Source organism: Opisthorchis viverrini (genome assembly GCF_000715545.1).
Source record: "Opisthorchis viverrini unplaced genomic scaffold opera_v5_292, whole genome shotgun sequence".
In the NCBI taxonomy this organism is placed as follows: Eukaryota; Metazoa; Platyhelminthes; class Trematoda; order Opisthorchiida; family Opisthorchiidae; genus Opisthorchis; species Opisthorchis viverrini.
In genome coordinates this window covers 633,035-645,699 of record NW_008751945.1, presented here as the reverse complement: position 1 = coordinate 645,699, position 12,665 = coordinate 633,035, and the positions used below count along the sequence as shown (strand labels likewise).

The 12,665-nt window shown below is 46.6% G+C and overlaps 2 protein-coding genes across 2 annotated transcripts in view; one reads left to right on the top strand and one right to left on the bottom strand.

Moving 5' to 3' along the window:
• The window catches only part of T265_14893 (hypothetical protein), a gene marked incomplete at both ends in the record, with an annotated part of 71,954 nt that overhangs the window by 18,750 nt on the left and 40,539 nt on the right, over window positions 1-12,665 (bottom strand). Inside the window, 2 exons of the mRNA XM_009175706.1 lie at window positions 2,458-2,766; window positions 5,833-6,051. Of these exons, the coding sequence (XP_009173970.1) occupies window positions 2,458-2,766; window positions 5,833-6,051 (528 nt within the window). The remainder of the gene's footprint in view (window positions 1-2,457; window positions 2,767-5,832; window positions 6,052-12,665) is intronic.
• The window catches only part of T265_09591 (hypothetical protein), a gene marked incomplete at both ends in the record, with an annotated part of 36,023 nt that overhangs the window by 14,620 nt on the left and 8,738 nt on the right, over window positions 1-12,665 (top strand). The window contains 3 exons of the mRNA XM_009175700.1: window positions 636-709; window positions 9,821-10,066; window positions 10,639-10,764. Of these exons, the coding sequence (XP_009173964.1) occupies window positions 636-709; window positions 9,821-10,066; window positions 10,639-10,764 (446 nt within the window). The remainder of the gene's footprint in view (window positions 1-635; window positions 710-9,820; window positions 10,067-10,638; window positions 10,765-12,665) is intronic.

The following is a 12,665-nucleotide window of genomic DNA, read 5'->3' as shown; positions in this document are numbered from 1 at the left end:
GGAAAATTATTACAACTGTATTTATAGGGTAGTCACAGAGTGTTCCACAAGGTCGTGGCAGAATTTCCGTGAGGGGGCAAGAGGCGTCGAGTCAAGGATGTTCGACTCGGATTGGCTGGCATTCTGACCAATCAGGGCATGCCTTCGTTTGGTCCGTGTCCTGCACGTGACACATCTGTCCAAACGATGTGATGTTCGGTTATTAGGGACGGCTGGCCTCCGAACAGAACAAACAGTCTTGGAGAGGCCCAAACTATCTCATAAATGCAAGTGCATTGCGCAGTCAATACCACATGTTTGGACCGTTGAGCTGAATTGATGAAAGATGAAGTGGGTATCAACGAACCAAAACACATACTAACAAGCAGACCAATCGTATTGTCGACTCAAACAACCAATCACAAACGAAGGTCGAACATGGCCAGCAGTATGTATATAAAGTTATGGACCATACTACTGTTCAGCATCTCTCACTAATACAACATACTACTTCGCCGCTACCGCAAGCACGCACTGACGAAGTCACCTTAACGAGTGATGAGACGTTCACAACCAGATTCCTCAGCTCAGCAGACAAAGCAATCCCCATTCACTTTGGTTCTTCTCTATTTCATTGTCCTTCATTCTTATTCTAGTTCCGAAATTCAACTATCAAGCAGAATACCCGCTGCATTATTTTGAGACAGCAGCGGGGGCTTCCGGAGTTGAGGTGATTCGTCTCGATCGATAACTCAGTAAAGCGACAGCTTCGCACACACACACACACTCTGTGCAAGACGGAGCGAATTTACCGAAAGCAGAAGGTAAGAGTAAGCAAACATGCTTGCTGTTTATACGCCTAAATTTCTCAGCCATACATATTTCCAATAAAGTCATTTATGAGCTCTTCACGTGATCGCCATGACAAGCCACATGTTGAATCGTTCCGAATCTAAAATGACTTGAGTGTTAGCTGTTGGAAAGCAGAACATGACTGGGTAGGCCTTGGGATGAGAAGTCCTAATACACAAATACCGTCAACCTGTATCATATTTTTCATAAAACTTTGCTTTTCGGGGGTCTCATTCGAGTTTCACTAGAAAAACAGGCCGTTCTGGTGACTCAGATGAAAGGAAATGGCGGGGAGTATGCAGGCTCATCATGGTGGCTTGCAAGATTCGTGTGAAGCGACAGATTACCACCGAAGGGCTTCAAAACGACAGTGCTTGAAGCCACCTTAGTTGTCCAGGGATACAAGAGATTTGAACCTACGACGTTGCTAGAAGTGGATTGCTGTGACCACCGTCCAAGACAGGCCAGAGTGCCCATACGCAGTAGATTCTTGGTAGTGCATACCACCAATCAGGCGTCGTTGTTTACAAATACTTGGTGATCTCCACTTAGGCCTTAGCTGAAAATGACTCGCTGGGGGAAAGGTTGGCAACTTAGGTTGTGTGCAGTGATCCGCATGAAGAAAGGGGTTTCACTCTTATTGAGGGGGAGTAGGAGGCGGTTTCTCACACGAGGCACCGCGAATCAATGCACGAATCTGCGGGAATACTTTACAAGAAGCTGTGAAGGCCTTTGAAAAATGATCAGTTTAAACCTTCGATCGAATTTCCGTGCTGTCGTAAATTTGGTACACCCCCATATGCTAAACACAGGTTTCAACTTAACGCTCTGCACAAATGTCACCTCGTGTTACAGTTGAAACGATATTCAAGATACCTTCACACTCAAAAGGTCCTGGACAGTTCATTCGCTGGCTTTACTCTCCTTGGGTCCCACTAGACAGGTCTGTTCCCTGGGGAATCCATCGGTCTTATGTCTTGTTCGAACATTAAATCGCACTTAATTGGCGTTAAACATTCATTTGGAAATTGATTTGGTGTTAGCGGACTGATGAACACGAAAGGGGGCGAAACTGGAAGTCGGCTCTGCAGGTTTTCCACCGATCATGTGAGTAGTATCACGTGAGGTGCGACTTCCGTTTGATGCTCCAAAGCAAGCAGCTTGAGTTTACAGATGAGCTGAATGGTGTCTGGTAACGTTCCCCACGCTTGACCTCATCCTGGTTCAAGCAATGTCATAAATAAAAATTAATATCGACTGGCGACAAAGACCCACAGAATGTTTGCCCTAGAAACAGTTGGTACCCGAGAATTAAGCTTAAATATGGTAGTCTCCATACAGAGTGACATGCAAACCTAAGATGCCTCTGAACAGGGACTGGTTTTTGCGAGCCAAAAACATTATACTACTGACTATACTCCCAGTAGGCAAAAATCGTGCAGAACGCAAAACCACCAAGAGCCAGAGCAGAGAGAAACGTGCTGCCGAAAGAGATGAGTGACCGGTTAGTTAAAAAGCCTTCCTTACTTGGTTCAGCTAGTTTAACTAGGCCTACTAGCTGGAACTGGAAACAGTAAGTGATCACCATCAAAAGCAACTTAGCTCAAACCGAAATTGTATACGTACCTGTTTTTCGTATAACCAACAAGCTAGCTCCAGGTGGCGATATGCCTGCTGTAGTCGGTCCTGGCCAAATTCGGAATCGATCGGTAGCAACTGCGTGGCCAAATCGACACGATCTTCAACACCGCTTAAAATGTCCGCCAATGCGTGCTGTGTGTTTTGGCAGCAGACTTGTGGTTCGGAAAGTACATCTGTTCGGACGCGCTCCCAAGTGGGGCGTATACTATCCAACCATTGCAATGGAGATTCACACGTGCCAGGGGGAACCATATTCACGGCCTGTTGTAGTGTGCTGAGCATTGTGTCCATAACCTGAAACAAACAGAGGCGGAAATTTTTGTTTTGTTGAACAGATTCAACTTCTGATCAATGTATCTACTGATTCGTGGCAGAACTCGTGAAATGGAAAAAATAGTACGGCGAAAGTAAAACATGAAACCACTCGGAGACAATCACCTCCGTAAAGTGTCCGCTTGTGTTTGGTGCGTATGATTCCTAGCCTCATTTATTCGAAACGACCAATAGAAGGTTAGAAGGTGAGTTGCCTGCAATGTATGTACCCAATCAAATAGAGAGATGGCTCACTAGGACGGCAAGTCGACCGGTTATATAATACCAAGAACGGGTCCGACTGAGGTTGACAGGCACGCCCTAAAACAATACAAACATAAGCACTGAGGATGAATTTCCACAATCGACTGCGCACTAGGGATGCCGCTCCGGCTGGCGACGAAACGCTTGCATCCAATCACAGACTTATTATCCTTCCAAAATATAAATACCCTGGCGAAATTCAACATCGCTTTTTTGTTGTGGGACCCCTGACGATCGCTGCGGGGTTGTTTACTAGAGAAACACCAACTGAACCGTTACGGACTATTGGACACAAGAGCAAAACTCATATGCACCTTGTTTACAGAAACTGAATATCCATCTTCTCCCTGAACGCGTCTCCATAAAATTTCCTGGATATTCATTGCTTGTTACTCAAATGCAAGCAAATGATAGAAAGCGAGTTCACAAATTCCGTAATAGATCCCACTTTTCAAGAGACGCAAAGCGGATTTACGAGAAGAAAACGTACTACTCGCATGCCCCCCATCAGTAGTATCACCGTTACACCAGGATGGGAAGTGACGAAACTAATGATGAGGAGTTTTCTCTACGAGAAGAAGATTTAGCATGAACCTTCAGTACTCCTGTCTCTCTTTGAGGCGATTCGCTTTTGACAAACTTGACATCTCAGATAACTGAAGACCCAACGCAAGTTTTCTACGCGATGACCTTGGTTTCTGTTTGGAAATAAACAGCCGAATGTGTTTTTTACGTGTGCAATCAACCATTAAGCAAGCTACATACATTGGAATTTGAATACTGTGTCCGGAGGTCAGTTGCCCCTAATGACCGAACAGCACGTCACTAGGACGGATGTGTCACGTGTGGGCTACGGACCAAAGGGAGGCATGTCCTGATTGGTCAGAATGCCAGCCAATCTGGATCGAGCATCTTTAGCTCGACGCTTATCGCCCCCTCACGGAGATTCTAGCACGACCTTGCGGGACATTCTGTTAGTATCCTATATATACAGTTGTAATAATCTTCCTTTATCTCCATAAGGGGTTGTCTGAGGCTGTCACGCCTTTTGATATACCATAGTGGGCGGAGCTGGAAGCCAAGAACCGACAGAGTTGCACCGCCGTTCAGCAAGTCACAACACAACTTAGAACGTCCATCCAATAATGGCCCACTTTGTCAGCTAGGATGAGCGACTCATACGTGAATCGCATACCACGAACGCAGCACATTGTTAGTCCAATCCACTTCTCTCGCAATTTCAAATTCAGCAACATTAATCAGTCACGCCGAGCAATCATCAACAGGTCTTGTTTCATGAGTCACTGAGGAGTTCCAAACCCTTCTGGTCAGCATTTGAACACTGTAATTTAGCCGTGAGTGCCCAATCACTTAGACAGTGTATGGCATCATTATCCCTTAAACTGCACACTGCCCTTGCTGGTTTCTCACTCGATCATCAGATGTGAATCCAGTGTGACTTGCGACCAGATAAAACACGATATTTTGTGATGCTTTGTGATGTTTGTGACACGTTTTGTGATGTTTTGTGACGCAATACGTACGACTTCCACGCTCCCGCCAGACAAAAAAGATAGTTCCATCCCACGCAGAAACTCACCAAGATGATGGCAATGCATCAACGTGTCTCTGCCGATGAGTCATCCGTGCGAATACCAGCTCTGTGGCTAGATCGCCCATCAGGATGATTCGCTTCGCGTCTGTTCGACACATGCGATTAGATGCGGACGAAGGGGTAGGCTGATACACTTGGGATGCAATGTATCCTTCCGAGTTAGTCGTGATTCCGGATCCCGATAGATATCATGATAAATCATTCTAACTAAAAAGACGCTAGCCCTGACTAAGCAAGCACATTTGCTCACTGGTCAGAACCCCGCCCCCCCTTGACATGCCCACCGTAGGCAACGTCTTCTTCGGTTCTCGGTATTCAGTCCGCGTTCGCTCGAGGTCCAATCACAGTAGACTCACGTGATGTGTCAGCACGCGACTGTTGATGCAGCACCTTTGACTGTCCCTTGATTGGTTCGTCTGATAATCGATTTTATGGGCTTTGGTTAACATCCTCGCGCTGCCATTGATTGTTGTTTGCCTTGGGTGTCGCCTGCACTTCGCACCCGTTCTGCGATCCTCTGAACTTTGAACTGTCCTGTCTTTCAACAGGGCTACCTCTAGCCTTTACCACATCAGTCGACACGCCGATGAGTAAAACGATGTGAAAACGAATCCTAGGAACCTCACAACCACATGAAGTTGCACGACACCCTGGGAGGAGCAGGGCTATGGCTTAACTTTTCTTGACTTGTCTTATCGATCACAGTTATGTGCTACAGCTGTCAGCAAGCCAAAACTCTCACGTGACTGAACAAAAGACCGGGCCATCGGCCGGTCCAGCATCAAGGCGAGCTCTGATTGGCTGAAAATATGGGCTCGATAGACAGTCGATTTCCAGTATCCGCTGCATTCCTCCACCTGCCGGTTTCACGTCCAGAAAGCGTCCTAATTTCCAAAATGTTATCGTTACATCCACTTTAAATATGATGCGATGTATGTGGTCGTTCAATACACTCAGTGTATCCTCGGTGTGTTAATTGCTGTCAGCTTAGGAAAACCAGATCGATAATTGGGCCGGGGCATTACCGTTATTTCAATATTATAATTAGATGCAGAAAAATTGGTAGGTTTATACAGAGTAATTTGTGTCATCTTTTATACCACCTGAATAATCTTCATAAAAGATGAGTGCATTAGTTCCTGACTGATGAACCAAACGGGTAAACTGACCTTGAAGTCCAAGATAATTTTCTCTCGTTCATTCACAGATACCTGAAAGGTACTTTTCTCCTCCGAAATTTCACCAGGCAACGATTCTGTCAGAATGACTTTCTTGCTTCGGAAATATTCGTCCACAAGACAGTGTTGATCCGGGCTCGATAGTGTGCGACACCAAAGAGACTGCAGAATTTCCACAGCTCTGTTTTGCATATCCTCCGAACGATCAACCTATGCGATAATTAGAGAAAAACAGGTGGTGCGTGAAAACTACCAAGGTATTCATCATGATTTCAAGGTATCTGGGATTCTGACCCTGTCTGTACGCGTGATTTACTGCTCTTCTTTTTTTCACAAGTGAGGTTATTCGCGCGAAGTGTACTCTCATTTGTGTACAATTTAACATATTAAACTGGTTTAAACAGGATTTAAACCTTNACGGAGGGAGGTGTTCGGCTATATCGGATGGATGTGCGTTTCAGACAGACCTATTCGGCACTTTTAACAGAGAACCTCATCAACTGAACGATTGCTTTTAGCAATTTTATCAGTCTATTGTTGGTACCGAGTTCACTGGATAAATACGTACCGGGTGTATTGACCATGGGGTTAAACAGAGCTCTTCAACAGATTCATGCGCCGAGAAAAACTGAACTATCTCAGTGTTCGGGGGCCAGCTGTCCCTAATAACCGAACATCACACCATTTGGACGCATGTGTCACGTGCAGGATACGGGCCAGTCGTAGGCATGCCCTGATTGGTCAGAATGCCAGCCAATCCGAGTCAAGCACCTTGACTCGACGGTTCTCGCCCCCTCACGGACAATCTGGCACGACCTTGTGGAACACTCTGTGACTACCCAATATATAAACAGTTGTACTGATTTTCCTCTGTCTCCATAAAGGGCTGTGTAGAGCTACCGTGCCTTTTGCTATACCATAGTGGGCGGAGCAGGAAGCCAAGGGACCGACACAGAGTTGCACTACCGTACATCAAGACACAACACCCAATGACCTTAGAGTGGAGTAGCGCCCGAAGAACGGCACTATTCAGGACGAAACAAGTTATCAAGCAGTTCGGAGACACCAAAAGGACAGCAAAACTGCCCCGTAGTGAGCAGAGCTCATCAAAAGTGGCTGCTTTGGGTAGCCTGCTGCTTTAGTTGGAAGCATCCTACTGGCTGAGCGCCAGTTGTATAAATCCCTACCTTCCATACTATCCACACAGCTCAGGAATCCGCCAGACCAATCCAAACAACATTGATTACTTACTACTTATTTCCAAATACAGTAGCACAAGTTCCACAAATTTCCAGAAAATGATCGGTGCTGGGTAGCCCCGTAAGGCAACTGAGCTGAAGCAAGTCATGCTACAGTAAGCTGCCGTCAGAGCATGAAATCTTGAAATGAGGGGAGGGATTTCTATGGTCCCCATTTTTTGTACTCAATCACTCTGAATATAACATGAGAACATTCGACCAAATAGCAATTTAGATGAGTAGGGCGTAGGATGGGTTGTTGTCGTCAAAAATGCTATCCAAACATGATTACAATAGAACAGTCATCGGTCCAGTTCAGCAGAGGACGCTGCTAGAATGAACAAGTAGTCTTCAATGCCATTCAAGGCCTATACTTGATAAGGTTGTCCAGTTGATTCCCTCAAAACGACTGAAATACAACCGATGTGATGACTGAGCAGTGACAACCCTCGGCACAATATTGGGTCTTTTCGAGGGAATCTCACGCACAAGAGTACCTTATCGGTACCATTGATGTTCCATCACTGAATACAGGTGTTGTGACTTGCTGTACGGTAGTGCAACTTGTATCAGTCTGTTATGACTTGCTAAACGGTAGTGCAACTCTGTACCGGTCCCTTGGCTTCCTGCTCCCCCCAATACGGTATATCAGAATGCACGGTAGCTCTGCACAGCCTTTTATGGAGACAAAGGAAACTATTACAACTGTATTTATAGGGTAGTCACAGTGTTCGACAAGGTCGTGCCAGAATCTCCGTGAGGGGGACGAGAAGCGTCCAGTCAAGGATTCTCAACCCGGATTGGCTGGCATTCTGACCAATCAGGGCATGCCTTCGTTTGGTCCGTGTCCTGCACGTGACACATCCGTCCAAATGATGTGATGCTCGGATTTTAGGGACGGCTGGCCTCCGAACAACAGGACAAGTAGCTAAGACGGAATGGGGACGATGCCACTTGTTGGGTGCCCTCAAGCAAGGAACCGACGACATACAAACAGAAGCGGTGGATCAGGCCCATGTGGTGATATGAGGACCATGTCAAGGGTGTTTTTTTACCAGGGGAGCGAATATTACGGGCCCAAAGAGATTAACAGTTGGCTTGTGACTGGTATTTTTTTGAGAGATCATCCTCAATTTCAAAGATCTATCACCCAGTTTGTCTGAAGAACCTCGAAGAACCTCAAGCACAAGGTTGACGGCCTACCTGATGAGCCCCAAGAAGGGCGAAACCGGACGTGGGCTGTCGACGGACTTTCAGCAACCTTATGCGTATTTCATTACGAATCTCGAGCCCCTTTCCAACAAAGACCATCGTTTCCAAACTCGTACACTGGGTCTTCTTATCTTTCAGTGTGGAGCACGTAAAAGGCTGATGCCACGACAGACAAGTTTGTCCTCTCGGAGTTTTCAAAACATGATTCTTAGCTGAATTTCACCTTCACAGTCCTCCTTTTTTTGAACAGATCACGTGTAGGGTCTCGTTCTTGGCGAACCAATCAAAGCAGTTACTGTCAAGGAGAAGTTATCTTGGAACACAAAGGCTAACAAAGTAGTTTGTTAGCGAATATACACTCATTTGCAAACTAATTTGGTTTTTCGAGACACTCACCTGGAACCCAGCTGAATCTCTCGTTTGTGATGTTTTCAGGCAACTAAATGTGCTGCACCAGGCCGCCTCATGTTTCAGTCGCTACGATATTCGAGATATCGCGTTACACGTGTATCGAAAAACCAAATTAGTAAGCAAATGAGTGTATGTTAGCTGATTCCGTGCAATTTGGTTTCAAGTAGAACATAAGGTTGACGGAAACCCGGGGACTGCGCCTACCTGCTGAGCCCGAACTGGAAGGGCGAAACCGGTAGTGGGCTGTCGACAGATTTTCAGCAACCTTATGAGTAATACATTACAAAAGTAGTTTGTTGATAGTACGAATGGATTTGAGAATCTCTGGTGTAGATTTTGTCCAGTGGGTGGTACCAATTTATGCAACAATCCGTAAGTAGCTCAGTGGAAGGATAAACTTCACCCGATGAGTAAAACTTCCATCTGAGAAGTGGTTGCTTGAGGAGCCAGTCAACACGTGTGACCACGTGATGTACATCCTATGATTGGAAGATGAGCGGCGATAAATTCTGTCTGAGCGCGAGTTATTCACACTGCTGATCAGCCACTGGTGATCGGACGGTTAAGTGTCAAACTACTAGTCAGGAGGGCGCGGGTTCGAGACTCTCCGGACTTTCCCGAGATGCGCACCGCTGATGATTCCCAGTAAGGATGAAGCAGCTGTACAGTGCTTCTCAGCTTTCCAGCATAGATTGGCTTCACTAACATGATGAAATCCCCACAAAATTCCCAAATCCTCTCACACTACCAAGAATCTATAAGTAGCTCAGTGGAGGGATAAACTTCACCCAATGAGTGAAACTTCCATCTGAGAAGTTGTTGCTCGAGGAGCCAGTTAACACGTGTGACCGCGTGATGTGGATCCCGTAGGTAAAAGATGAGCGGCGCGAAGTACGAGTCAATCACACTCCTGATCAGCCGCTCGGGGTCGAACGGATAAGAGTTCAAACTTACAGCCGGGAGGTAGCGGTTTGGAGACGGTCTGGAGTTTCGTCAGATGCGCACTGCTGATGAAACTACAGTGCTTTAGCTGGAGAGTGCATGCTAATACCTTCTATCCTTCGGACGAATACATCCTATCCGGTTCATGTGCAGGGATAGTTTCGTAGAACTTCCAGGAATATTACTACCTTCCTCCAGATGGAACATGCACAAAAGACTATTCTCGCCACAACGGCGGCCGCGACAGACCGACAGTCGTAGAGCTTGCAAGCACTTTGATTCCGAAGGGTGAAACGATGTCTTCATGTCGGTCAGCTAACAGTTCGGACCCAAAGTATCGTCCTATCAGTCATCCGTGGCTCGGCGATACTACTGAGGTGAAATATTCAGGAACACCGGTCTGTCCCCATGATCTAAATCAGGTAAGCTATCTACCAGACGTGTTGCAACCCCCTGCACACACATTCTCTCTCTCTATTGGTTGCAATTCACCTGGTGTAGGATGGTATGGTCCACCATATTCCAGATGCACAGATTGGCATGGAGAAACGGACTTTAAAAGCTGTTAACGTAGGCTTGCTGAAGTAAGTAAGCATATCTCTGGTCAGCACACAAGATCAATTCATGCAGGATGTTGTCGAGAGGATGTCTCATTCTACCTGTGATAACCTTCGCAGCGTCCTACCAAGGTGGAGCGCGTCAACGCCGGCCTCACTGGCCCAAGCATATTCATATATATTGAAATGAGATTCTAATTTCTTTATCACTACACGAAACGGTCCAAGTCTTCCTGAGTAAGATCCGGGTCACCATCATCTTGATACCTGCATAGTTTGGACATGTCGGTGTGTAGCAACGGTATTTCTCTCAGCTTAGTTCTCGGTCTGAGCCTCCCAAGCTAGCGTTCACGTCAAAAACAACCACCAAAGGTGCGAAGGTATATTAACGCCCAAAACGAAGTCAGGAAGACTTGTACAGCGCTTCGTATATATAGCGTAGGCTGGAATTTCGGACGCGTCTGGATGCGCAGTTGGCAACCGGCATTTGGCTAATACTGGGTCATGATTGGCTGTTGGGTTCAGACTTTCGACCAATCGGATCTCGTCTTGAGGCCGGACCGGTAAGCGTCTCGAATTCTCGGCCAATCTTGCGTGGGATGGACTTCTCGGACGTAGCAGCCCCTGAGTGCGAGCGGTAAAGAGGGATCCGTGTGGAATTCCGCCTAACACGGTGGTATGCTTGTAACCAGATCACTGATCCACCGGGGGCCGGTTCTTTGCGAGTCAGGGCACCTCGTTGTGTTCACACCTGTTTTTGGCTATGACAGAGCTGTGTCGAAAATTCTACCGAATTCAAGAAAAACTACGTCCAGGGTCATGAGCTTTAAACCATCGTCCTCTGGTTACCAGCGGGTTAGTTGAACAACACAGGTTCTGGTGGAGTACAAATGACGCTATACCCTGATGTATACGATTCTTTCCAAGAGCTTACAAAACACACGTTGAACTGACCGGTCGGGGGTTTCCTGGAATGGATCTGCTGTCAGAACTGACAGTCATCGCCACTCATGGGATCGGGATTAGTTCCTTTTTGGGGAAGATTGCTGGGCGGGGCGAAGACATTCGCTAATTCCTTGAGTATTAAAGGAAGGGGGCTCAGGAAATGGTGGCAACCGACCAGAAACGCTCTATTCGGCAGGTGTGTCTTGAATGTCAGAGTATTTCTGCTCATCTTCTGGCGTGTAAGCCGATACTTGCGCTTTATCTTCATTTTATTTGCGACTACACTGCCAGCTTCTGTTCAAACTCCTGGTGGTCTTCATAGCTCCACTTGGGCTGCATATCTGTCCATAGTAGTTAAACACATTATTCCGCGTCTATTGAACGATGTTAAGGGGGATTTTCTCTGTTCGAAGGGTTTTCTGAGTCGTGAGATAAACCAGAATTGTCCCCTGAACTAAGTTTGTGCCCTATATGGATGTGCGAATTCTTGGACAATCTTGACGTTTCCATGTGCCATACGTTCCAACAGATTGCTCAACTCTATGGGGTCTTCTGTCCGATCAACGCGGCTGGTAGCTGTTCTTACTTTCCGGACGTTACGGCAGTTGATGCTTGACTACCACAGTTCCAACGAAACATTATCAACCCAGGGCCACTGGTGATCAAAGTGTGCAAGCACTTCAAGATGACAAATGTTCACATATCTCAGTAGGGTTACTGTTGGGAATATTGGAGATGATGTTGTCGGTGGCCTCCTGGACGCGCTGATATGAGGAGAGGCCAGAAAAGTCATGTGGCGTTCATGTGTGCACCCAACTATAGCTGTTCCTAGATTAGTGGATGAAGGGAGCAGTGAGATCTTCTTGGATGTCCTTTATTGGAGGAGCGCTTCGGATCGCTAACCAGCCACAGTGTTCGTGATGCAAGAACTCGGTCGATTAATGTTTTATTCACATCCACAACGTCGTACGACCACGAGATGTGGCTTTCATGACTGAAAAGAAGAACTCTCTCTCTCCCGAGGCGGGCTCATCGCTCGTAAGCCAAGTAAACTCTACCACTGATGTTGAATTTTGAAGCGCTAGACACTGCAGCTAAGTATGCATGCGTACGGCGTTTCCGACGTTCCTACGCACAATGGGCGTTAACTACGGCGCTCCGACAGCTTGCGGATGCCTCTTCTGGTGGAGGAAAAACGAGTCTCAGGGCTCTGAATCGTATTGAGCTTACGGTATCCGCTTCCCAGATTCTCAAATCAATCCCCAGATGAGTCTTGCCTAGTCTCAAATCCCTCGACTGTCGGAAAACTTCAAACATCGCGCCAAGGTAACTACACAGAGGATGACAAAATACAGACGATTTGTGGCTTGAAAAAAAGCTGGGTTGTCTTCCGGTCGCCGTCAAATTTGTTAGACGGGCTACAATTCAATTCCCCTTGGTTACCTCGACAGGGTAGCGCTTTGGAGATAAAAGTTTGAAAGAACCGTCGTCTTTTCAAACAAAATTCTCCTCAACTCAG